General features: G+C 40.2%; 1 protein-coding gene and 1 long non-coding RNA gene across 4 annotated transcripts in view; one reads left to right on the top strand and one right to left on the bottom strand.

The window, feature by feature from the left end:
* Positions 1-26,956, bottom strand: part of GRM7 (glutamate metabotropic receptor 7) — a 790,597-nt gene that overhangs the window by 594,675 nt on the left and 168,966 nt on the right. For 2 of the 3 annotated variants that reach the window (XM_045025646.1, XM_045025647.1), the window contains one exon: positions 1,395-1,540. In XM_045025646.1, the coding sequence (XP_044881581.1) occupies positions 1,395-1,412 (18 nt within the window). In that variant the 5' untranslated portion in view covers positions 1,413-1,540. Of the gene's footprint in view, positions 1-1,394; positions 1,543-26,956 lie in introns of those variants that run through there. The other variant, XM_045025648.1, reaches the window with a different exon arrangement.
* LOC123375058 lies at positions 1,130-4,286 on the top strand. Its single transcript, XR_006581302.1, has 3 exons — positions 1,130-1,549; positions 2,227-2,459; positions 3,992-4,286. It is a non-coding gene; the product is annotated as an uncharacterized LOC123375058 (long non-coding RNA).

Raw genomic sequence — 26,956 nt, 5'->3', positions numbered from 1 at the left:
AAATAATCAGGATAAGTGGCAGAATCTGAACCTACATTATTAGAGAGCAACCACCACCTCCATTTTTGTGGTTTGAAAACTGCTTTTATTGAAAGTATGAAATCCAATTAGCTTGTGACTAGTACTGAAAGAAACATCAATTCAAGATATGGAGCAAAATAATGAGCACTATTATACTGTAGAGTTACACAACATCCACACTCATATTTGCAGCCTTTGTATAATATTTCTGTGATATTAGCCTTGGAGGTCATAGACTCCTAGAGTTTCAGGTCAGAAGGGACCACCAGAGCATTTAGTCTGACCTACTGTATATTATAGACCACCCACACCAAATACGGCACACTAAACTCAGCCACTAAAATTAGACTAAAGTAATATAGTCCACAGGAGACTAGACTATTATGTGTGGGTACCAAATTATACTGCATATAACTCACTCATGTAACTATAATGTGAGTAACTTGTAAATCTGTGTGTAGCATCTCCCGAGGCGTGACTCAAGCCTCCTTTCTTCTCTCTCCATGGTGCTTGCTATCACCAATATTTGGAGGAGCTTCTCCCCTCTCGTGTCTTAGGTCCTAGGTTCTTTTTCTTGGGCCTAGTGCCTCCACTCAATGTGACTCCTCAGTGTACCATGCAGAGTGGTGCTGTCCTTTGAGAAAAATCAATACAACTAGCTGGCAAGGAGTATAAAGCTCATTATACAGAAGGACAATGAAGTACATAACAAAACCCTAGCAAATGAGCGACATGCCCAAAATAACAGTATAACAAAGGGACAGGCTCTCGAGAAGGAAATGGTTAAGGTTAACTAATAAACATTAAATAAGCCAATTCCCTGCCTCCCAAAAGTCACAAACTCCTCCCAACCCCCCAACAATCTGCCTGACACCTTTCCTGAAGAAGATGACAGTCTGAGGTGCTGTCTACAGAGACAGAGTGTTGCAGTGCAGTGGTGATGGTCAGCTTAAATACAAGGCACTTTACTTTATTCTACACCCTTGTGTTCGGATAATTAAAAGTAAGAAATACAAAATGGAGTCTGTGACGTGTGACTTCAGGATTCAATCCTTGTTTACCTCAGGCACTGACTCAGAGCTAGCCCCAACTGGTTAGAACTGGATTTTCCCACCTTTGGGCTCCGGACATTTCCTCTGTTTTCCTGTCCAAATCCCTGAAGGTTCTATTACCTCAGACATGTTTGGCACGGCCATTTGGAACAGTCCACTTTTTCCTGCCTTGACATCTAAAAGGACTGACTCCTGTGTGAATGAGGCTGCTGTCCATCTGAGCGGCAGCCTGTGTGTGGTACAGGCCTCATCGTGGTTCCGACCATATTGATGAGAGCGACACCTATCCCGAAGACACCGGAGAAGACCTTCAGCACCTACCTGATCCTGCTGTTCCATCTCCAGAGGGCTTCTCTTCCACAGAGATCACCATTCATCCGTTGGACTCCTCAGAGTTCCTCCTTGACAGCTTTTCACTAGCTCAATAGTACAGGTCCTGAGCATCACCACCGCACACAACCCAGCACCTAGACGGAGTAGGAAGACATCTATTTTGTTCTAGGGTATTTGGCCAAGGGAGGGATTTATCTGGGTCCGGGCTTCATGCCCCACTGAAGTCACTGTCACTATTGTTATTGTCACTGGTTCTAGTGCTGTTTGCATTTGTGGTTTTCTTCCCCTTTCCTATTAATTGTATTTTTATCCCTGATACATATCTCTTTGTTTTTACCTTACTTACCTGTTTGCTCTTCATTTTACACAACACTATACCTGGGGTATTGGTCCACTGGGTGATCAGATACCAGAGTGGGTCATATCTGCACCTCTGAGTAAAAGGAGTATCCATTTTCTTTCCCTCTACCACACCTGATTTATTTTAAGGGTTACCTTTTTCCCCTTTTGAGGCTACACTTGGGTGAGGCAGGGTCCTCTCCTGACCCCTACCAGACTTGCTGGCTCCCTGGTCTGGAATCCTCCTATGGTCTTGGCTGACACTTTTTAGCTGAGGCAGGGTAAAATCTCTCTCTCTCTCTCTCTCTCTGCAGGATGCTGGTCACTGCAATGCTGGAACTACCTGATCCTTGCAGCTAGAGTCTCACAGCAGTGCAAAAATTAACTTTTGGTGGGGGAAATTTAGCAGGAGCTCTGAGCTTGCCATCTGCCTAGCAGCTTCTAAACCAAAATCTAACTAATCTCTTTCTCATTTGCATAGAGTCAGGCTGTCTGCTCGCTGGGGGCTCTGCAGCCCTGGCTAATTTTCAGTCCCCACCCTGACTCCAATGATGCTGGGAAATGAAGGTCACCATTGCAGTTGTAATACCTTTTGGTAGGGCCCTCTAAAGGATCAGTCCAGAGTGCCAGGAGCTGGCAAACTCCAAATGGAGGGAACACGCCACTGCATACAAACACAATCGATGTGCCTCAGGTGCTTTTCATGGATACAGTGTAAGTAGTTGATGACACAATATATAGTATTTCTAATGATCTTAGACTGGGTCAGTAAGGCATTCAGTCAGGCCTCAGTCCTATAAGATGCTGTAATTAGTGGAAGTTGCCTTTGCAGAGTGGAGCCCTAAATAAATCACTATGGCATTTAGAGGTTACTACACACAAAATTTTTGGGAATTCAGAGACCGAGGATCCTACACTTTCCTTGGATACTACATATCTCTGCAAGTGTCACTGAATTTAAAGGGTGTTGTTTACATGTGTCTGAGGGCAGGAGAAGGCCCTTAACCATATACCACACAGATGTAAATTACAGCTTAAGATACCGCTATAAGATCACCCTCAATTATTTTATTTCATCTGCCATTCAGGGAACAGCCATCCTGGAGTAATGCACTGTTCTCTACATAGGTTTTTGTCTGGGTATACAAACAAGAAAATAACAATCAGCCATATTGCTGTCGACTTGTATATAGATGACCAAATACAAAATTGACACGGTCAGAATCCTGCATTCACATAACTGCGGTTAAAAAAAAAAAAAAAAGGAGGGAGGGAGGGGAGGACCTGTTCTTTAATCCCCAATGAACCTGTTTTGTGTAACGCAATTGTATATATGTTTAAGTGAATTTCAGTGATCATGGGTTAAAAGGGTAAAAACTGAGTTAGGAGTATCCTGCAGCAAGATCACCCTTGTCCTCGCCCAGAGCTGCCCATGGAGATACTGAGGTAAATATCCAGTAACAACTGGCCTCAGTCCTCCCCATGTGATTTGAGGTCTGTTCACACAGGGCCAGGAGAGGAAGTAAAGATGGGCAGGAGCCAGAGTGAAGTGACTTGGGTTGGGGATCAGATCCTTTTGTCACTCAGTTCCGCTGAGGTACTCTATACATAGAGAAATTCCTCTGCTATGGTAGGACAAATTCCCTATTTACACACTGCTGTGAGGAGGTCCTTGCAGGGAATTCAGCCCACATAGTGCCTTCCCATGTGTGTTTATGTGGGGTGGTTTGATACTGCATGCTTTAATTGAATGGTCAACAGTTTTCCTTTAGGTGAGAAGACAAGTACAGAGCATAAAACAAGCAAAAGTGAACTAACATCTTGTATCCTTTTTTAAAAAAAAATATTTTTAATAATGTTTGCTCCTAAATCCATGAAATCTTTAAGCAGATTTACTACACAATGTGTACATGTATCTAATTAAAAAAAACTCAGCATAATCAGTTGCGGATTATCTGATACAAGTTTAGCCCTCTTTTTCTCCTGCTATTTTTGTGAACAATGTTATTAAAAGAAAATCAAATTAAGGTTGAGAAATAAATGCATAATGTATCAGAGTATGAAACAGACAGGTGCACCGAGTATATAGCTGTAGGAAAAAGACCAAAAATATGGTAAGAAAGAGCTTCAAAGAATATCTTATATTCATGAACATGTTTATCTTTTATTCTTCCTTTTTATTTTTTTTATGTGAGACCAGTCTTAAAACGAGAAGATAAAAACAAATGTCTGTCTTCTTTTTTCAGATATGACGCGAGTACCTCAGCCTCCCTCAATATGTAAACAACTGAATTACTTTCCTTAAGAGTATCTCTTACCAGAAGACAGTATGACTTAAAGAGAGAAAAAAACAATAGCTAAACAATCATTTTTAATTTACCTCAGAATGTTTCACATTTCCCCCCTCCTGTATGTAAACTGGCTGTCAAAATAATTGTAGCCCACTTTGCAAAGTATATTCAACCATCAGTTCTAGATATTTTTAACCAGACACTACAATAAAATGAAGGGGTTTCAAAACAAACAAAATAAAACACTGGCTGCTTGTAATCACCATTGGACAATGCTTTGCTGTTTGTAAAAATGAAACCACAATTGTGATCTCAGTGATATCTCACACACATCAAATGAAGTTGGTTTGACACCAACTACTTAGTAATAAATGCAACATTTCTATAGTACCTTATGAATGTCTTCTGTGCTGTTCAGGGAATTGATGTAAGATGTCGCCACTCACATCATATATGTCATATGTATGGTGAGGCTTTGCAAGAACAAAGAAGGAGGAAAAAGAGGTCAGTCCCCCAGATCAGTCAACTCAGCACAGAAGCTGAGCATGAGCTAGGTACACTGATCTCTGTTAATGCAGACAAATATTTTGAGTGTGATGATTACTTAGGTCTACTGCTTATTGTCATAGCCCTTCTCAAAGGTTCTGGCTCCTTTTTTTAGATTTGGGTCCCACATAAAAAAGATCCTTTTCACCCCCCCTTATAAATACAGCTACAGTAACAATGATAGAAAGATGACATTTACCAGTACACAGGCAATCCTGCAAAATAGCTTAGACTAAGTTAGATAAAATATTTCCCATTACCCAAGTAGGAATTTGTCAGCAGTCTAGGACTAACACCTTGACACTTGCAAAAATAGGGCTGTTAGATTCTATATTTGCATAAATGGTTGGGACCTCAGTTTTATGACTCATGGGTGGCAGCGGCTAAAGTGACAAAGTGTTGAACTTCTTTTATGCTTAATGTCACAGTGCATCACTCAGAGTGGGCAAATGCCTTCTCTAAATATGCTTGCAGCTGTATTTACTTGTCACACGAGACAAAAACATGCACCCAGCACATTTTAAAATAAAATTGTATGTACATTTTATTGCTCAAAAAAGGTATTAGATGATATCATGCAAGAATGAACAAGTATAATATAGACAGTGGAAATGCAAGCACTCTTATTTTGCCTTAAGAACATACCTAATCACAGAGCTATTGGAACCATATTTATGGGTTCATTTCCCTTGACTGTTCAAAACCCGACTGTCTACTTTGAGCAACAGTAATGACAACTGTGCTGATATTTTTAGTACTATAACTGGATTGACATTACCAGCCCACATTGACTCAAATCAGGAAGACAAAGAATTCACATCCAGTCTAAACTTCAGCATCAGCATTTCAACTAGAGGTGGTCAAAAATTAGGAAAAGCTATTTTGTGAAAAGTTTCAAAACGTTGAAGTTGTTTCCATTTCATGGCGTTCAAAATGGACTAATTTCCCCTTTTTGCTCTACCCCTTTTTTGACTAAGTTTTCCATAATATTTTTAAATCAAAATAATGTTTGCAATTGCTTTTGAAAAATCTTATTTGCTGAAAACCCAGTTTTCAGTAAGAAAATGTGAGTTTTGGTAACCAAAATATTTAAATAATGATGTCCATAATCTGGCTTAAAAACTGGAAATTTGGCAAAAAATGGAAAATTTGATTCTACTGACAATTTTGCACAGAAAGTTTTATTTTTGAAAAACACTATTTTCCATTGATACAATTTTGTGAAAAAAACAAATTAAACGCACTGGAATTTCAGCTATTTCATTTGTTTCATTTCTGTTTCAACTACATGCAAGGAGAAGCTGGTATACTGAAAATAATGCATCAGCAATTATAGAACCCAAAAGGCAACATATATCATTGAAGATAAAACCTCCATTTTTAGAGCCCGCTTTATCCTTTTTTTTTTTAAAGCTCAGTAGGAGGAAGAATAAATGTTCATGTTTTGTCAAAACAACAACAAAAAACCATGAACCAGGACAAAGTAGTGTCAGTAAGACCAACATGAGCTGCCAAACTATCTACAATGTGAAATCATCCAAGGTTTCAAAAATGAACAAAACCTGCTGAAGACAGATTAAATAGCAAGTCAAGAACTGGGGCGGGGGTGAGGGCGAGGTAGAGAGAGAAAAAAAATCCGTGCATTGAAAATCTTACACTAAGAGGTTCTAATACACAAGTAGCAGAGGCAGTCAAAACTAAGTAAGGTTCCTCTAAAATTAAAATGTAAAGGCAAAAGTTAACAAACATAGTTGTATTGTTCGGTAAAAACTTTCAGCATAGGAAACTAAAAGAGAGGACAAACCTGATTCTGATATCACTTACATTGCTCATAATAGAATTACCATCATGGATTTAGATGGAGTCATGCATAGTTTCCTTCAGCATAAAGGAGATTAAAAAAAAAAATCAAGCCTTTATAAATACACTGTATGTTGAAGTTTGCAGGACCTGCCACAAAAATTCCTAAAAACAGAAGTTTTGCTGCTAACTTACAATTCAACTTTTTACAATATTGTGGTGTATGAACATGGAAAAGGTGGACTTTTTATTGACCTCAAAGAGAAAAAAAAATCTTGATGGCTGATCACAGTAGAAGATTGCTGAAGAACGGGCAGTTCTAGTTTGTGTAGTTATTAAGAAAACTACTTTTTTCCTCCTTTCATTCTTGCTTCAAGCAATGGTTCAGCACAATTTAAGAGTTTCCAATTCAGTGAGTGAAAAGTTCAAGTTTCTTTATTTTTCTGGGGCAAGAAGGGCAAACTCCAAAACAGAAACACCCTCCCTTCAACAGATCATGATATTTGTCTGATATATGAGCTCAAATTCTGTGTTTGTTTAAAACTAAAAAGCATCACCAGGACATAGTGCAGTTTAAAAAATGAGGCAGCCCCTGACCTAATCATAAAATTTACAATACAACTGTTAGAAATTATGAAGCTTTTGTCAGAGCAAATAATGTCTAATTGCAAGACATGGGGCCTGATACCCAGACTTGGATGAGCTTCCCCAATCTTAGGACCTGCTGGATGATAGATAATGCTAAGCCTGAAAGGAGACTAAACCAGCCACCAGTGTAACTTCCAACAACGTAAGGGCCATTCTCAATAATGGCAGCTATAGTTTTCCGCTGGTAACTCCTAGTGGAGCTCGTTGTGCATGGGCTTTGTGCCTTCCTGTCACCATTCCACCTAGAAACATCATGCAATACCCCACATATGTGCCTGAGAAGGCTGGAGTGGGTGGTAGAAAGATGGCTATGCCAGCTTCCCGCCACATGGAGATTCCCCCTTCATCAGGGGAATCCGAAGGCTGCCCTGCTAAAGTAGGTTTCTATCACCCTTTTTTTGGCTAACGAAGCCAGAGGTCGAGATTGGGTCCATGATTCTATTACTAGCCCATGGCTCAAAGATTTTCTTTATTTAATCAGTATTATAAATAAATCATTAAGTCTAACTGATAAAGAAGAGTCTCACACTCAAAATAGCATATTTTCCTTGAAAGCTGCATTTTTACATGGATGAAACATGCCTGTGACAGGGTGCTCGGCAAGAACTTCTGACTCAGCCTTCTGTCATGCCAGCTCCCATTAAGAGAAGTAGATTACAGCTGGCCAGAGAAAACCTGCACCTAATTGGGGAATGGGAGACAGCTGCCCGCCCGATTAGCCTGGGGCTATATAAAAGGCTGGGAGGAAAGAAGACAGGAGAAAAAGGAGCGGAAGCAGAGTGATAGCTCTTCCCTCCTGGGTGCAGACACTAGAACCCAAGCTATGCATAGTGAAAAGGTGGTGGGAGCACAACCTGTAAATAAATGGCATCAAGATTCTCCAAGTGACTTTGTCAGCAAAGCAGAGGCAGGAGCCAAGAGGGCCCTGCAGCGCTCTCTTACAATGCTCAATAAAATACCCAGCAAGATGACAGAGGGAAATTCCTCCCCCTGCCCCAATGGAGTTCCCTGAGTGAACAAGTGCCCAGGACTAAATTATCTCATATAGTAACAAATCACAAGGGACCCAAGGAGGCTTGACATCAGTGGTCTTTGGGTGATGCCCTTGGAGTGTCCCAAGTACTCTATTCATGTAAATACAGTTATCATTATAATAACGGTATTAGAGTTTATGATTTTGCCATAACTGACCATTGCTCTCACCTCAGTTTTCTACTGCTTACTGTCACTGCTATCAGCCTAATATGATGTACTGAAGGCAAGAGTGCTCGCATTGTGGTATTTTCTCTTCTCACCTCTGAAAAATAAAGAATCTTGAACTTTTTCACTCACTGGAATTGAAAACTATTTAATGGTGCTGAGACATTGCTTGAAGCAACAGATGGGGGGGGCAAAGGAGGGGAGAATGACTACACAAATTAGCTGTGCCAAGTTTTACAGTAGCTTTCAGCTGGTAGCATTTATCAAGAGTTTTTCTATCTTAGATTTTTTTTAAAGGAACATTTTCTCTCAATGCTAAAATATTTTAAAAGTTGCATGGTATTTTAATTGGCATTATAACTCTATTTCATTAAATAGCTTTAATTTTACTTTTAAAAAAAGATGTTTTATTAAAAAGAATAGTTTAAAAGTGTGTGGGGAGAGGGGTAATGTTAGGGGTGTACATGGACTGTGTCCTTCTACTAGTTAAAGTAGTTACTCATAGAATGATAAGAGAAGGGGAAAATGTTATAAATACATTTTTTCTACTATTGTGAATGTTTTCTCTCTTTTAAAGATATCTGGACAATTTAGATACTTTGCATTTTTACAGCACCTTTTGTCAGAGGAACCATAACAGTTTACAAAGGAGGATAACTATTATACACATTTCACAGATGAGGAAATTTAGGCACAGAGAGGTTAAAAAATTTGCTCAGGCCACACAGTGAGCCTGGAGCAGAATCAAGCTGGCACTCAAGTCTCCATATTTCTATTTGTTTATTGCCTTTATTTAGACTCTCTTGCCTTCAATTCCAACTCTTTAAAAGCCCTTTTAGCAGTGGTCCGATGGTCACTTTCAGCTCACATTTATTACAGAAGCGATGGCCCTGATTCTGCAATGGGATCCCCACATCTGCAGTTAATGTCGATAGGATTCTGGGTGAGTGTAAGAATCTGCCCATAAGGTCCTGAATAAAGGATGGAGACCTACATTTGGAAAATAAATAAAAACAAACAGGCTAAGACTGGAGATCGGGCTCTGAAGCCAACCCCTTTCCCTTGGCGGTAGAGCCCAAGCCCCAGTCTGAGCTGCAACTCTTGGCATTGGCCACTGTCGGAAGACAGGCTACTGGGCTAGATGGACCTTTGATGGACCCAGTATGGCCGTTCTTATGTTCAAAAACTGTCTATCCAGATTTTTTTTTAAGAGCACTAGAGTGAGTTCCAACTAACCGAAGTCTGTCAACCCAGGCTGGGAGACTTGCTCCCCTTTGCTCTGAAATGATGTATAGAAGTATTTTTTGATGCTAGTGTGGATGACTTGGGTCCATGTAAATTGAAAAACTTAAAAAAACAAACAAACAAAAAAAACCAAACCTTATGATTCGGCATAATACCACCAGTAAAATGTTTTTTTGTGGGTTTCTGTTTACCATTTTCACTTTTGCTTCCTCCACCATTTGGCAACATTGTCAGTATTGTTTGTTTTTTTGTGGGTAAGCTTAGAAGTTCTGTTATCTCACTAAAGAATAGTTTGGGCTTTCGGAGACTACAAAAGCTTGGCAGGTTTTCCAGGATGGCGTGACTTAAGCTTGTTGTTTCTATTTTTAAATTAAATACATTGTTACAGGAGAGGTTAGGTATGACCTACTCTATTCATATGAAAGGGGTGTTAACTTTGCACACAATATGATGGCTCTAAAACAAGATTAGCGTTCATGCTCAGGAAGGCAAGACTGCCTGATCAGGTCACCTTCAGGTTTTAGTTTGTTCAACCCTTTTGTTAACTGATCTATTTTTTTTCTCTAGGATTTCTAAGGACAAGGTTGAAAGGAAGTTGCAATACTAAAGATTATTTATTAATCTGCAATGATCCGAATCACATCTATACAGGATCCAGTGCAAGCAATGAGTCCAAATCAAAACTGTCTCCAGAACAAGATATTCTAGTATTAGAGACATATTTCCCTTTTTCTGGCTCCTTGCCTAGCTGTGTAACTATGAGTCAGCTTGAAATAATTTGGAGATCTGTGTCTAGGGTATACAGCATAACTGAAGGGGATTCTTCCTGATCCCTTTAGGTCACATGTTGGGGAATGTGATATCTGACCCAATAGCCATCTTGCAAGCTCAAGTAAAGAGGAAGTGTCTGTAGACATGTAACCAATAAAACAGTGGTCCCCAACCTTTTTGTGACCAGTAGCACATTCATGTTTTCAGAAGAGCGTGGCGGGCGCCAACAATTTTTCAAGGCTTATTTTGTATTTGTACATTAAATAATATAAAAAAATATTTAATATAACATAATATATGAATCCAGAGAGAAGAGAGAAGCCGGAGAAAAGCCGCGAGGACAGAGAACACCGGTGCCCGCAGCCCTGAAGTACTCTGTCCCCAGCAGGCGCGGGGCCCCAGATTCTCTTCTCTGTTGGGCACTAGGTGGGCCCCGCACCTTCCGGGGACTGAGAACACCAGCGCCTGCATCTCCAGAGTTCTCTGTCCCCGGCAGGCATGGGGCCACGGCTTCTCTCCGGCTTAAGCCGCGTCCCCGCACCTGCCAGCGACCGAGAACACCGGCGTCTGCAGCCCCAGAGTTCTCTGACCCTGGCAGGTGCGGGGCTGCGGCTTGTCTCCCCTGCTGGGCACTAGGCAGGCCCCGCACCTGCTGGGAACAGAGAACACCGCAGCCTCAGTTCTCTGTCCCCGGCAGGTCCCCTGCTGGGCACTAGGCAGGCACACATAAATGCCTCAGCAGGCGCCATGGCGCCCGCAGGCACCACATTGGGGACCACTGCAGTAAGACATCAGTAGAGCACGCTAAAGAGTCTAAAGTAACCTGTGCAGTGTACCAAGAAGAGAGAGAGTCAGAAGAGGAAACTATAAAATCTTTATGGAAATTGTTTTTGTATGGTTCGAACACAGGTTGTGTATGCTGTGAATGCATAATCTCATTCTCACCTATGTCTTCCCTCCATGCGTCTTTCTATCATTTGTAACTCACTTACACCCTCTTATACTAGATTGTAAACTTCAGGGAAGATACCTTTTCTTATTTTGAATAGCACAGCAGGGTCCCTGATCCTTTTTGATGTAGGCATTACCAGATATAACAGTAAAATAGTAATGGGTTACATATTATACATTTATTTCATGTATAGTTTGGAATCTATAGGAATTCCAAAGTATGCTCAGAGCTTCAGCAGTAGATGTTTTTTGTGCAACTAGAAAAGGATTCACACACAGGGATACTACATATTTACATTCAACTGCTTCACAATGGAGCAATGCACTTTCTGCAGGACTATGCCACAAGCAAAATATGTTATCTGCATATGCTTTATACTTTTTCCTAAATGATACCTGCAACTTCTAAAACCAACATTTAGAATTAAATATCTGCCCAGGCAGATAAGATATGGATATCTTACAGCCTCCTAGATTGTGATCATTTTGCCAGAGACTATGGAAGACCAGATGGTCCCAGCAATTTCAGATAAATATATGCAATAACTTCTGACATGTAAGAGGGATTTAGTGAGTCCAAGAAAAGGGTCCATTCCAAATATAGTTATGTAATATGGTTCTTTAGAGAAGGCTAACATTTTTTGAATAAAACTTAATTCGGTAGAAAAATGAAAGTTCATGAAAAATCATCAATACTGTAAAAATATCTAATTTTTAGCAAATTGTTTTCCCAAAAACGTTATCAAACCTTGTTATAAAATGGTATTGAACTGTTGCTGAGTCTAACTGATAATGAAGTAAACAACTAGAGAACAGATACATCAAATAGTCTGAGTCCAGTCAAAGATAACTCACGTAGCTAAAATTTCCAATGTCAAGAATGCTCACAAACTATTTTCCAAAATTATTTGGAAATTAACTGGAAAAAAATCAAGACAGTCATATACACTGTTCATTTAGCAAATGGGAAAATGAGGCAAAATTCATTAAATTATTCGCTGCAAATTATTCATTCAACTCTATTTCTATTTCATTGCTGACTCAGATTAATGACCACTATGGGGATTTTAGCCTGCTATGAATATTCAGTGTATGCTATTTCCTTGTAAGTCTTTAGATGGAAAAGCAAGCATATTAACTGATGGTGAAATGTTTATTAGGAGCCAAATATATCACAGAATGTGTACTGGGCGTGGCCCTGTCACTTAAAGGCATCACCTTGATATGCAAAGTTATGATGTATTATGAAAAAGTTCCCCCCACTGAAAATTTAGAGCAATAGAAAGTTGTTAAAACAATGAAATCTTCTAAAACACCTAGTCATGTGTGGAGCATGGCCTGTGGAGGTGCGTACAAGTCTCCTCCATAGAGCTCACATATTTCCTGCTTTATACGTTATAAATAATAGATATCTGTAAAAAGTCCAAAAAAATCCATGTTTTGTTTGGCTTATTTTGTCGATTCAGTGAGGAACTGTTTGCCAGAGAAAATGGTTCTGTGCTTAGCAAAATGAAAATTTGGGAATGGTGAGTACTGAAAGTTAGGAAATAGCTTCTAAGTTCTATAAAACATTTTATAGTCTTACGAGCTGAATTTACTTATATAATCAGCACCTTTTAGACTCGTAAGAAGGAGAGGGTTTGGAGAAGGTGAGAATACTAAGTTTCTCAGGAGAAAAATAAAAAAAAGACATGACAAAAATGGCACTCGGTGCCCAAATTGATAGAGGAATACAAGAATTGCCAAATCAGTGATCAGTTCTCCACTAACAGCGCCTGACAGTCAGCAGTAGATATTTCAATGGAAGAGTCAAGGAATCCTGTAACAGAGTTATGGAAAAGCCTGTCCATAAGGGAAGTTTATAAGGGATATAAACTAACAACTGAGTAATGACAGAAATAAATTAAGTTTACCCATTTTAATTAGACCAGCTTTCTCAGCTGGGAGAGGATGAGGCCAGCCAGATCTAAGGTAGACCTCACTCTACAATGTTCCTTCAGACACTCTCTATAAATAATTCTCTCTCTCTATCCTCCAGTTCAGCCACTCTGGTCTCAAGACCCTATGGTGGCTCTGAAGGGAAAGAATTGTTTATGCTGGTATTAGAAGAATCCTGAATAGAGTTGTCCTGTTGGTAGGAGATGTATTATATCAACAATTTTTGAAGGAATCCTAAAAGATCTATATTTCAAAGGGGAGGGGGAGTTACATTTCAAGAGGTGGCTAAATGTTACTTTGGACATTTAATTTTTTGATAGTTTAATGGAGCAGAAGTCATTTTTCCCTCTCTTACTTCACAGTGTACATAACTATCCCAGTGCCAGGATTGTATGTACACAGATAACATCTACACAAGTAAGGAAATCAACTAGTGAATAAAATGCCCCAAGAGTATAAAATCTCCACCACTGCAAGATTTATTTGGCTGCAGGAGAAAACCTTGCTAGCTTTCCAGGGCATGCTGTTAGGCCCACATCTTCAGTGAAAAATGTATTAAGTTCCTAGGTTCCTTTGGATGTGGCTGGAATTTTCAAAAGAGTGTAAGGAACTTAATACATTTTCCATTCAACTGGATCTTTCAACACACACACACACACACACAAAACAGGCGAAATGACTATCAGAGCCACATTTGTGGCCAGAGCTGGCTTACAACAAGAGAATTTTGTTTTGACTTAATTAATCTTTGTGATAAATTAGCTTTCACAAGCTGGAGTACTACTTATCAATCATATAGTGAGAACAGACTATGGGAAATTTTGGTGCTCTCGCCTGATGATACACAGTTCTCAGCAATCCTACATCAAGTCATATGTGGAGCCAAAGCATGTGCTCAGTTGCACCACTGACTTCGCTGCACTGTGTTTAAACTATCCGACTTCCAGGCTTACAAGCTGCCTTGCACCTGGCATACTTACTACATAGATGACAAGCAATGAGGGGTTTCCATGAGCAAATCTGAGTAACATCTGTTCCTCTATGACAGCAATGGTGCTTCATCTAATTGATTGTATCTGTTGGCAGTGAACTAAATACACTATTGGCAAAGGCAGCTGCAACATCATTGCCTAGTGTGACAGGGTGCACCACTCGCTGCTAGTCTGAGACCTCCTCCTGGCTGCTCTGGGTATTATTTCATCAGGTCAGTGCCCATTCCCACAGTTGCACACCATCACTCCGTCTCTCTCTCTCTTTCTCTGGTCTGCAGCCCCTCTCTCACTCCAGTAACTGCAGCATCCTCTTCATGACACCCCTCTGGAAAGGACACTCAGCATTTCCCCCTTTCAGCATATATCAAAGTCTTTCCTTCAGCAGCCCAAGGAAGTCTTCCCATTCACTGCCTCAGGTGCCACTCCTGCAGTGGCTGGTAGGGGAACCCAGGCTCATCCTCTACTCCAGGTTCAAGTCAAGGGACCCACAACCCAGGCGCTACTCTCTCAGCTCTCACTGTTCCTTCCCTAGACTGCTTCCTACTCATCTGCTCTGCACTGTTTTCTCTGAGTATACCAGCTCCAACTCCCTTCTCCCATGAAGTGACTGCAGCCTTTCCCAGCAGCCCTACCTCTTCCTTCCCAGCTGAGCCTGCTTGTAATCAATTCCCTGCTCCCTGGCTCTTCCTCCAAGTGAGCCTATGGAGTTAACAGGCCTATCTGGCCACCTTACCCCTTTCCAGCCCTGTGTTGTATGGACACCTCACCATAGCTAGATGTGTGTATGTAAATAGTCTGAAGAAAATGTGGGTGTTTTGGGATGGTGAGGGAACAAACAGAGACATATCTGTGCACCTGGGAGAAGCAGAGAATTGGAAATAAGCTTGAAACACTGAATATTGATGTTGTACAAGACTGGAACCAGCAGAGAATTGCACATAGATTGGCACGATCTTCTGAGAAGCTGAATATCGATGTCACATGAGGCTAAAATCTGAACTCTGCTCACCCTGTGGCCTTGCCAGCACTAAAATATTTTCCCCTTAAAATTCCTCCTCATTACCACCATCAAGTATATATCCACAGGTGGTGGGAAAGCTGGCATGAACGTTCTGGTATTTTAACCACCACACTATCCAGACTTTCTCTGAGCTTGCGTGACATGATGGTTAGAGTGTTAGTGGCTGGGCTACTTTAGCACTCCCACCCCTTACACTACTGCTGAAACAGCATTTGTACGAAATGTTTAGGGGGGAAACGGTTAGAAGAGAGACAGCCTTACAGATGAAAGGGTGTCCAGTCTAAATTTATATGTCACTAAGGAGCAGCAAAAGCCAAGCACAAGAAAAGATGGTTTTGCTTCTCAGTTCATGTTCATTAGGTAGCGTCTGATATCTCCTGCTGCCTTCCTTCCCTCATGGGAATTGCTATTAATCAGAATATGTTCATGTAGGTTCTTTTGAAGATATCGCTCTGGTCTCTCTCATACTGACACATTCACATGATAAATTAAATTTTGATACACAGTAGTCAGGCATGTTTTTGTAGCCCAGATTTGCAGTCTAGCTGAGGTCATGCCAAACAACATGCGGGTATAGAATCAGATTATCCCTCATGTGGGCATAACCAAAGAAGCATAATGGAATCTATGTCCAAAAGCACAGAAAACAATCTTGACTAAGACACAATCCTTCCTTTTGATTTAAATTGCCCTACATAAGAATAGCCACACTGGGTCAAACAAATGGTCCAACTAGCCCAATATTCTGTCTTCTGACAGTGACTGGTGTCAGATAGTTCAGAGGGAATGATTAGAACAGGGCAATTTATTGAGTGATCTATCCTCTGTCATCCAGACCCAGCCTCTGGCACTCAGAGGTTTAGGGATACTCAGAGCATAAGGTTGTCTCTCTGACCATCTTGGCTAATAGCCATTAATAGACCTGTCCTCCGTGAATTTATCTAACTCATTTTTGAACCAGTTATACTTTTGGCCTTCACAACATCCCCTGGCAATGAGTTCCATAGAGTCATAGATTATTATTAGGGTTGGAAGGGACCTCAGGAGATCTTCTAGTCCAACCCCCTCTGCTCAAAGCAGGACCAATCCCCAAATGGCCCCCTTAAGGATTGAACTCACAACCCTGGGTTTAGCAGGCCAATGCTCAAACCACTGAGCTATCCCTCCTCCTCAGCTGATTGTGGTTTCTGTGAAGAACTACTTCCTCATGTTTGCTTTAAACCTGCTCCCTATTAATTTCATTGGGTGGCCCCTGGTACTTGTGTTATGTGAAGGGGTAAATAACACTTCCTTATTCATGTTCTTTACACTATTTATTATTTTATAAACCTTTATTATATTCCCCCTTAGCTGTCTGTTTTCTAAGATGAACAGTCCCAGTCTTTTCAATCTCTCCTTCTATAGAAGCTTTTCCATACCCCTAATAATTTTTGTTGGTCTCCTTTGTACTTTTACCAATTGTACTACATTTTAACTTGAGACGGGGTATCCAGAGCTGCATGCAATATTCAATATGTAGGCATACCATGGACTTATACAGTAGCATTGTGATATTTTTCATCTTATTCTCTCTCTCTTTCCTAATGGCTCCTAACGCTGTTAGCTTTTTTGACTGCTACTGCACACTGAGCAGATGTTTTCAGAGAACTATCCATTATTACTCCAAGATCTCATTCTTGAGTGGTAACAGCAGTTTAAATATTTCAAGGGGAAACGGAAGTGTACCTTGTGTAAAACAGTTTCTTAATGTTTATGACAGGTTTCAGAGTAGCAGCCGTGTTACTCTGTATCCGCAAAAAGAACAGGAGTACTTGTGGCACCTTAGAGACTAACAAATTTATTTCAGCATGAGCTTTTGTGAGCTACAGTTCACTTCTTCGGATGCACAGAATGGAACACACAGACATGAGATATTTATACATACAGAGAACAGGAAAAGGTGGAAGTATGCATACCAACTGGAAGAGTCTAATCAATTGAGATGAGCTATCATACACCATACTTGGTATGCATACTTCCACCTTTTCCTGTTCTCCTGTCTGTGTGTTCCATTCTATGCATCCGAAGAAGTGAGCTGTAGCTCACGAAAGCTCATGCTGAAATAAATTTGTTAGTCTCTAAGGTGCCACAAGTACTCCTGTTCTTTTTAATGTTTATGTTTGGCTTGTAAGCACAAATACTTTGGGACACAACTCTAATTATGTATGCATTATAGACCCAATTCACCAAAAATTGTGACCTTAATTGTGATGTATTAATGGAAATAACAGTGTTACAAAAGAGTAGTTCTCAAAGTACTTTGTACTGGACCCTGGAGTCACCACTGAAAGCCTCAATGAATCATGCCAGCTGGCTTTCACAATGTAATGTGTTTTAAGCAGAACAGTCTGTTTTAACAATTAAGCGAACAAGACACATAATACTTGAAAATAGGGCGACCAGACAGCAAGTGTGAAAAATCGGGATGGGGGTGGGGGAGTAATAGGAGCCTATATGAGAAAAAAAACCCAAATCAGGAATGTCCCTATAAAATCGGGACATCTGGTCACCCTACATGAAAATAGTGTCCAGGTATGACATGAGAGACTGGTCGGGCAGTTAACGTATAGATGTATGTGATATATTTATTTTACCAAGGCATTAAAATACCACAAGAGTTGACCTTGTGATATAATATATTTGTGATACTCTAATCAAAGCCTAGCACAAACTGCTGTTATTCAGACTAATGATGCTAAAAATGTCTTTTTTTGAATTCTAAATAAACTTGGCAATTCAATCGATGTTTTGTACTCATTAACGTTGAAAGGGCTTATTGCATAATTTGGGATTTTACTGCCATTAAATATTAGGAAACCATTGCATATTTTATTAGCATAAACTTGTAAGGCAATTACCTAACACCATACATTACACACCTCTTTTGAAAGCTTGGTGAAATTCTGTATCCAACTCTGAGGTTAAACAGACTTTCACCCCAAGATCTAAAATTTCATCTGAAAAAGCTTTTCCTTTATTCTTTCCTGCTGTGTTTTAATATTACTCTTTGGTAACACCACTGCCAAAGGATGCACAGATGTGAAACACAGCCAATACAGTGAAGTATCTGTATTGAAATACATTGCTATATTATGGTGCACCCAATACAGTTAAAATAGGTTTGTGCCCCTTTTGGGTTTGTTTTGTGCAAACAGAGTAGCAAATGAAATCAGAGCCAATAACTTTCACCAAGACAGTGAATTTTAAGTGAATATAGAAGAATATTATGAATTTCTAAGTATGAGTACTCACACCGAAACCAGATTCTAAACTTTATTCTGGATCAATCATGGAAAATAAATATTCTGGAGAGATACAGGTCTAATCAAAAGATAAGCAATGGCAAATGCTTGCAGTGAATGGCTTATGAACAAGCTACAAGGAATTATTTGCAGAGATCATTTGGAAAATTATTTTAAATAATGAATAATGTCAACAAAACAACGATCTAACAATGCCCTTCTGCTATGTACATTGGCCAAACTGAACAGTCCCTATGTAAAAGGATAAATGGACACAAGTCAGATACTAGGAATGGCAATATACAAAAACCTGTAGGAGAACACTTCAATCTCCCTCGACACACAATAGCAGATTTAAAGGTAGCCATCCTGCAGCAAAAAAACTTCAGGACCAGACTTCAAAGAGAAACTGCTGAGCTTCAGTTCATTTGCAAATTTGACACCATCAGCTCAGGATTAAACAAAGACTGTGAATGGCTAGCCAACTACAAAAGCAGTTTCTCCTCCCTTGGTGTTCACAACTCAACTGCTAGAAGGTGGTCTCATCCTCCCTGATTGAACTAACATTGTTATCTCTAGACTGATTCTTGCCTACATATTTATAGCTGCCTCTGGAAGTGGGTATTCACCCACGAAAGCTTATACTCCAATATGTCTGTTTGTCTATAAGGTGCCACAGGACTCTTTGTCACTTTTTACAGATCCAGACTAACATGGCTACCCCTCTGATACTTAACGATCTATTTGTGGACAGTTAGGGAGCAGAAAGACAGCTGAAGTTAATTGATTAGTTAGCATGAATTATTTGCTGACATGGATGGGAGGAAGGATGATCCAGTGATTAATTTAGGACTTGGAAGGCACAGGTTCAGGTCTTCTTGTGGGTATGTCTACACAGCAATGTAAGCCCACGGTTAGCAGAACTTGAGTTAGCAGGCCCTAGGTTTGTTATCCTAGGGCTTGAGCATCTAGGTTTATTTGTAACCTCGGGTCAGCAATTTTTGACCCTTGGGTCCCAATCTGGGGCTCCATTGTCTAAACTGCATTATGTGGGCTCAAATCTGACCACCCATATCCCTTATTTCCTAGCACTATCCCATAATGTGGCTGCTCTAGCCTTTTGTTTGTGGTGCAGTGTGGGAAAACTTCACTGTCCATCAAACTTGATTGTCCAAAGGGCAAAGGAAATCAGCCTATGGGATACTTTTGGCAGACTTCCTGAGCTCAAGTCCATTGGGGCTGTCTCTACACTGCAATGCAATAGGGCTTGTACCCTGGGTCCCAGCTTGACTCAGACTCAGATACCAGTATGAAGTATAGCTACACTGCAATAAAAATTCATAGACTGGCCCATGTCAGCTGACTTGGGCTCATAGTGTTGGGGCTATAAAACTGCAGTGTAGATGTTCAGGCTTGGGCTATATCACAGGCTCCCTGGCCCTGCAAAGCAGTAGCAGTAGTAGACCCTAGGCTCCTGCCCAAGCCTGAACAATTTTATAGCCCTGCAGCCTGAGCCCCGCAAGCCTGAGTCAGCTGCACAGGCCATCTGGAGGTGTTTTATTGCAGTGTGGACATACCCTCTGTGACTTAGCTTCTGTGTGCCTCAATTCCCCACCTGTAAAATGGGGATAACAGCAATGGCCTATCTCACAGGGGTATCATGAGGATACATATACACCGCTACCTTGATATAATGCCACCCGATATAACACAAATTTGGATATAACGTGGTAAAGCAGTGCTCCGGACGGGGGCGGGGCTGCGCACTCTGGTGGATCAAAGCAAGTTCAATATAAGGCAGTTTCACCTATAACGCGGTAAGATTTTTTGGCTCCCAAGGACAGCGTTATACCAAGATAGAGGTGTATTTGAGACTGTGAAACTCTCGGATCTACCTTTACAGGGGCCATAGGTACCTACGGGGTACAAAGAGATCTACTCATTACTTTATAAAGAGGGAAGGTGCATGACATTCTGCTCAGTCCCCCAGTCCTCTCTTTCTGAGGTGGCCATGCTTTGTCTCTCTCCCTGCAACATCCCTCCCCTTCGCAAACATTAGTTGCCAGCTTCAGATAGCAAAAAGATGGACAGAGTATTTAGTGTACTCTCTCCTGGGGCAGTATAGTTTATCCTCAAATACCTATGCTTTACTATAACGATGCAGCCTCCTGACTCCTCAGGGGGACAGTTCCATTGTCTTTCACTCCTGGATAAGGAGGTTAGGTCCTAGAGGCAATGTGGGGTGCCTGGTGCATGCCAGTACTTGACATACCAATCAGCCAGAAACTCACCTACTGTCCTTTTAAAAACTGCTTTATCATGCTCATGAGAAAACTTATTTCTTTTCCAGTTTCCCTCCCCTGCAAAAGATGTAGAGGGCAGTTTCCCCTTAGGACACTTTCTATGCCTTTATTTTAAGTTCAGTATAAAATTAAATAAAATGTAAAGAATTTTTTGTTCCAGTCCTTGCTACTTCTTTCTCCAGACACATTAAATTCTTTTAAGCTTCTCTGAAACTAGGTTGTTCTGTCTCTAGGGTTCTTAATAATGTCTAAATAGATGTTCTCCTATTAGTTTGTGAAGTGCTGAGTCAAACACTAAAGGTAATTTATTCCAAAAAGTTGTGTTTTACAGTGATATAATCAGCCACCATAGGGTATATCCCATATACATATCACAAAGCAATTAAAGATATCTGTGTGTGTGTGTGTATGTATATATATATATATATATATATGGTAGATTCTTCTTACATAATTGCTCTGTAGCATATACATATTTAATATAAACAGATTTTTTTCAAGTATTTTACTTTTATGGGTTTGTGAAACACATTATTAGTTACAGGATATCCACAGTGTCTTAAATGTACAACCTTGACTGCAGCACGGTGAAAGTTGTATCCACAATAACTCCTGAATCCTTAATTTTCTCTTTAGTTTCTTCTCTATAACTTGTAACTTTGAATTTTGTTTGTGTGGGGTCTAATAATCATAGTAAGGCACTGGGAGCCAATCAGGACAGTCATTTCCCCCTCTTTCCCTGGCTCGATCCTTTCATCCTTTAAAATTTACACCAAATAAGTGTCCTACTTTTCTCACACCATCCATGCGGCTCAATAGATAGGGCAGCATATACCCCAGAAAGCAACCTGTGCTGTGGGAGGAAACAGAAGGAGCACATGATAATCATAGCGAGGTGGTGGGACTAACTGTTTATGTTGGCAGACAATTCATAGGGATGAGAAGAAACAGGGAGGTTCAGGTACCAAAGTGGGATTTGAAGGAGAACCCCTAGTGTCAACAATAGTGCACATACACTGGTCTTATTACCATAGTTACTGCCTCTGGGTGCTATTAATCTGAACAGGATTGTTATAAAAGTATTGCCTTGAATGTAATCCTCTGAGATGCTTTAGTCATAGGATTTTTTTAGACCAACCTGTGAGCCCATGCAGATTATTCTTTCCTCAGTCATAATTCCCCCACATAATTCTCTGATAAGTGTCTTTGGTAGCTTCCCTATGGCTGAAGTGTCGTTTACATGTCTGCAGTTTACTGAATCACTCAAAACTTTTCTTAAGCATGTAAGTGTCACAGTAGGTTTTCATCCTCTTTCACAGGAATTTTACGTTCTGTTCCACAGGCGTTTAACTTCTATAGGTCAGCCATTTACCTCTTTTGCAGCTGCCTTTAACATTCCCAGACAGATCTTTCTGGCCCATGAATTGTCACACTTTGGTCATATTCACCCACGAATATTCACCCACGAATATTCACCACGAAAGCTCATGCTGCAAAACGTCTGTTAGTCTATAAGGTGCCACAGGATTCTTTGCTACTTTGGTCATAGTTTCTTGATCACCTGTTCAGACACTATCCTTATTTCTTTCAGTGGTTCATTGCCTCATTCTGTAGGGAAATTAATGTCTGTTTTTGGCAAATGCCTCCCCCCATCCCCTCTTTGTGGGCAAGGAACACTAAACTCATTGACAAAAGAGGTAGTTGTGGCTAAAAATTAAATCAATTATCTCCTTACTCAATTATCTCACTCACCTCTTCCTTCTCATGTTCTTGAATCTTTTTAATCCTGTACTTCTTGCCCCAGATTCCTTTTCTTCTGTCAATGACCGTATAGAACACAGGCCTTATGTAAGGCAAACCGGCAAACTGTTAACAGCAGCTTTGGGTCGCACAAGGCTCTTGGAGCTCCAGAAAGTCCTGGACTCTGTCTTCATGGGAAGACAATTTACTCATTAGAAAGGCTGGCTCATTTGAGAATCAATCTCTGACCTCATACCGCATGACACCGAGTGAAAAGCAAATGTGGACATGTGGCCAATTACAGTAGGCCACATTCAACTTTGGGTTAAGCAGCCAAAGCTTCATTGACGTGAGACGAGAATATGGCCCAGTCTTTAAAAGATAAGGCTGGAATAAACACCTGCACGACCATGAAAGGGAAATATAGATATGTATGGCAGCTCCCCACACACAAAGAAATACAGCCGAGGAGGAGGTTGTTCTCTGCGTGCTGGAGCAGGGTGTCAGTGGAGTGGGAGGACTGCTGTGCTCCCTCAAACTCTCTTCCCTGGCTAACAAACCCTCTGATCCCAAGATCATTCAGCCAGAATATATGAGCTATTTCATTCTACTACCACCTTGTCCTGAGGCAGAAGAAGAGTCAAATAACTGGCATATATTATTCCATGGCTCACCTCAGGAATGGAAATGTCATAGCTCAAAAGCACACAGGTTCCACAATTTGAGACTGCAGAGGAAATTCTTTGCTGGTGTAAATGGGTGAAACTCCATGGAAGAGAGTTTAACCATGCATCTTGAAAACCTCTCTGGCTCACTTCACATGATGCCTGATGTCTGGAGACTCACTCAACATATTAATTAAAGCCTTCACATGAACTGCCAAAACAATTTATGTACTCTGTGACCCAGAGCAGCAGGCTGAGTCCTTTAAAGTTGTATTTGATAATTGAATTGGTAAGACTAGGGATATTTTTCAATTTTCCCTGAGTTTTGGAGATTGCTTTAGCCCTCAGTACTTTTGTGGGGGAGCTGCAAAAGCTATTCTTTAAACAGAGCTCATCTTCCTCATCTTGTCTCTCTCTGAATCCTGGTCTTCCATTATTCACAATCCATATCCTATTCTGAAAGTACATCTATACTGCACACGTCTTTCAGTGGTGTGTAAAGTATATATGTGCATAAGTCTCCTAGCATGGGTATAAATAGTAGTATAGCCAGTGAGATATGGCTTAGGCGAGTAAAGACACACCGGATGGGTATGGGTATGTATGAGAATACACTGCCTACACACTCTATTTGCCCAAGCCAGCATGGATGCAGCAGGCTTTTCACTGCAGCATGTAGCTACATGTACCCTACATGTGCTGCTAGTGTACATAGCCTTAATTACCTCCTACAACTTCCTTCTTTGGAGAAGCAGCATGGTCTAGCAATCTGAGCACAGAAGCAGCAGTCAGGAACATTTCTGCTTCTGACTCTCCATAGAGACTTGGGCAGGACACATAACTTCTCTTCCTCTGTGTGCCTTTCTATAAAACAGGGATAATACTTACCAGACAGCAAGATTGGGAGATTAATGCTTGTAGAACATTTGGAGTATTACCATTTTTTGGCTTCATTTTAACTCCTCAGAAGGCAAGAGAGAAATCATTTTTCACATTTTCATAGGTATGTTACATTACACTTATTGCTGATGCATCCTTATGTTACTGTTTCCTTTTCTAATTGCATTTATTCAAATCCTTTCTGACTAGCATTGTAATATCGCATCAGTCCATCTACATACTTGCATACAGTGGGTGGTGTGTTGTTTAAAATACAAAGGTGTTTTTGTCGTTTTTGGTTATTTTGTCAAGTACACACTGTGGAGATGAGACCTGCTTAGGCAAATTATCCCACACTCATTACAATTTCACAGTCAGAGCAGTAAGCTCCATTTCATAGTAACATAAAATGAAGCTATAGACTTAAAAGACCTGTATTTGGGTGAACACACATTCACTCCCTGGGAACTTCTCTCTAGCAGCTGTGGTGACAATTGAGACAAGTATTCCTGACAGGTTTAAATGCAAAAGATAAAACTAGAATATTTTCACATGCTGAAGGCCAACATTAAAGCTACATATTTTTTATAGACATCCTGTTCTCTAGAGGCCTGAACCTACACCCCATTAAATCAATGCAGTATTACCAATCCCAAGCATTCAAAAAAACCACCAAATGTCATCAATCTCATGATAAAATCATGAGAAATGGAAACAGTCAGTCAATGACAAAACTCCATTTATATTTCAGTGGTGTAGAATCAGGCCTCGCACACTCATTAATGTCAATATACAGTAAAAAAAATAAAAAAAAATAATAAAAAAAGCATTTATACCAGATTGTCTCCTAAGAAGAGCTGTGTGAATACTTACATTCAAATACAAACCATTGATTCACACACTGATGGCATCTGTGACCTTTTGCACTGAACATTCCTATGAGCAAAATACATTTGTGGAAAGAGATAGATGTATGGATGTATGAATATCGATTACATGGGCATGCATGTGGAATAATTCACAAGGCCACGTGGAAAGTTCTTTGTGGGCACTTGAGGCCAAAGCAAGCACCAAAAAATAATGCCCATGGAATTCTGGTCAAGTAAAAAAAACCTCCTCCTCAGAGGTTTCCTTTTCCCCAGTATTTCTCCTGGTATCAGATATTCTTTCACAGATTGAATTTTTCCACAAAAAGTAAGAACAAAATTCATCTTCCTAGAGTTCCCTTTTCCCAGGTTTTCCTCAAATCTGATCTTACTATCAGCATAAACTGAATATGGCCAAAACTACTTGGGTGCAATACTGCCCCCCTGAAAGTGAATGGGAGTCTTCCCATGTTTTCTAATTTTTGCAACATCACAGTATTCCCTGTCACTCAGCCTGGACCCCGTGCAATCTGTTTTGGACTCCACAAACTGCAAATTTAGAAATAAAGATTTAACGCAAAAGATTGATGGATGGCAATTCACAGAAATTAGATCAGATTCAAAACACCTGCTGTCTGCCATTACTTGTTCCTTCTCTGGATAATACTGCCATATCATTTGTTCCCTAGTATTCTCTCTCTCTCGGTCTAGATGTATTTCTAGTGCACTGTTCTTCTGTTTCTTAGAGCATCTTCTCTTCCTCTTTTCCAGATCATCATATTGTCTATTTCTCATCAAGCACATAGTTAATACGCCCCTCCTTTCCTTCCACAACCACTTCCCTTCTCAGCAATTTCTCCCTTTTAGAAAAGGATATTTCATGTTCAACTAAAAGATATTTAAAAAAACCACAAAACAGTTACCTTATTTTCAGCAAAGTGAAATAGCAGTTAATGAGCACCCTGATAAGGAGAACATAAATGTCAGATTTTTGCCAAACCGAGCCTCCCTCCAGACAAATTGAATTTGAATATAAAGTTTATAGCCCCCATGATTGCAGAGAAACACCTATGTGAACCAAACCCTAAAAGCTTAAAACCCAGAAGGAAAATAAAAAGAATGCCAAATATATTAATTTTAAAATAGAAATGGATCATATTAAATGTTCATGATGAGAAACATCTGCTTACTCCTTGTGAACCAAATCAGAATTAAAAGCAATAGGATGCCAGCTGACGTCAAACATTTATATGAAGGTCAACACTGAACTGATTTCTGCAAGATTTGGAAGATCTCTTTTCTTCAGAGATAAATCACAGATTAATGATAATTTCATCCACGTATGAATTATGCGCTCAGCTACCTAGCAACAGTTGAATAGGGTATGAGAGTGCATTTTATTTCTACTGCATGAAAGAATGGAACAAAATACTGCAGAAAGCCCTGAAACAAGATACAGCATAGAAATCAAGGCAAACAGAGAAGAACTCAAATTCTAATTTATGTTGCAAACATTTTTAGCTATACAATCTATGGTGCATATGAGAAGCCTGAAGATGTAAATATTTCAGTGATGGGTTGCCAATATTTTAAATAAGGGCTCCTGTGAACATTGTACGCTTGGTCGGTGATAAATCCCAGAGTCCCAGGGGCACATCAGGTTCAACAGAAAGCAGCAAAAGGGGTAAAGGAACCTATTTATTCATATTCTCATTTCAATAACAATGCTCTCTTGTAATCATAACCAAGGTGTACGGAATATATGAAGGGGATGAGTACTATAGAGAACCATAAAATTACACAGACAGGGAAGAAACAATCTTATACTAAATGCATTTGCTGGAAATGTTTTTTACTTTGGTTCCTAAAAATCTGACTTGAGTATAGTGACAGAGCAGCACAGTGCTTTGCTTGTGTAATTTCAAGAGAACTGATGAAAACCTTATAGAGTCTAGAGGCTTTCTCCTCTAGCAAATTTTGAAAATACCTGCCATTTGGTGCAATCTGGTGCATTCCAGAGACAAAACATCTGCTCCTTAGAAATATTTATATGCAACTCAGAGACAAATTGTCT

This window comes from Mauremys mutica, chromosome 7 (assembly GCF_020497125.1).
Source record: "Mauremys mutica isolate MM-2020 ecotype Southern chromosome 7, ASM2049712v1, whole genome shotgun sequence".
Classification (NCBI taxonomy): domain Eukaryota; kingdom Metazoa; phylum Chordata; order Testudines; family Geoemydidae; genus Mauremys; species Mauremys mutica.
Note: the sequence above shows the minus strand (reverse complement) of the source record. Positions and strands in the feature narration are given on the sequence as shown.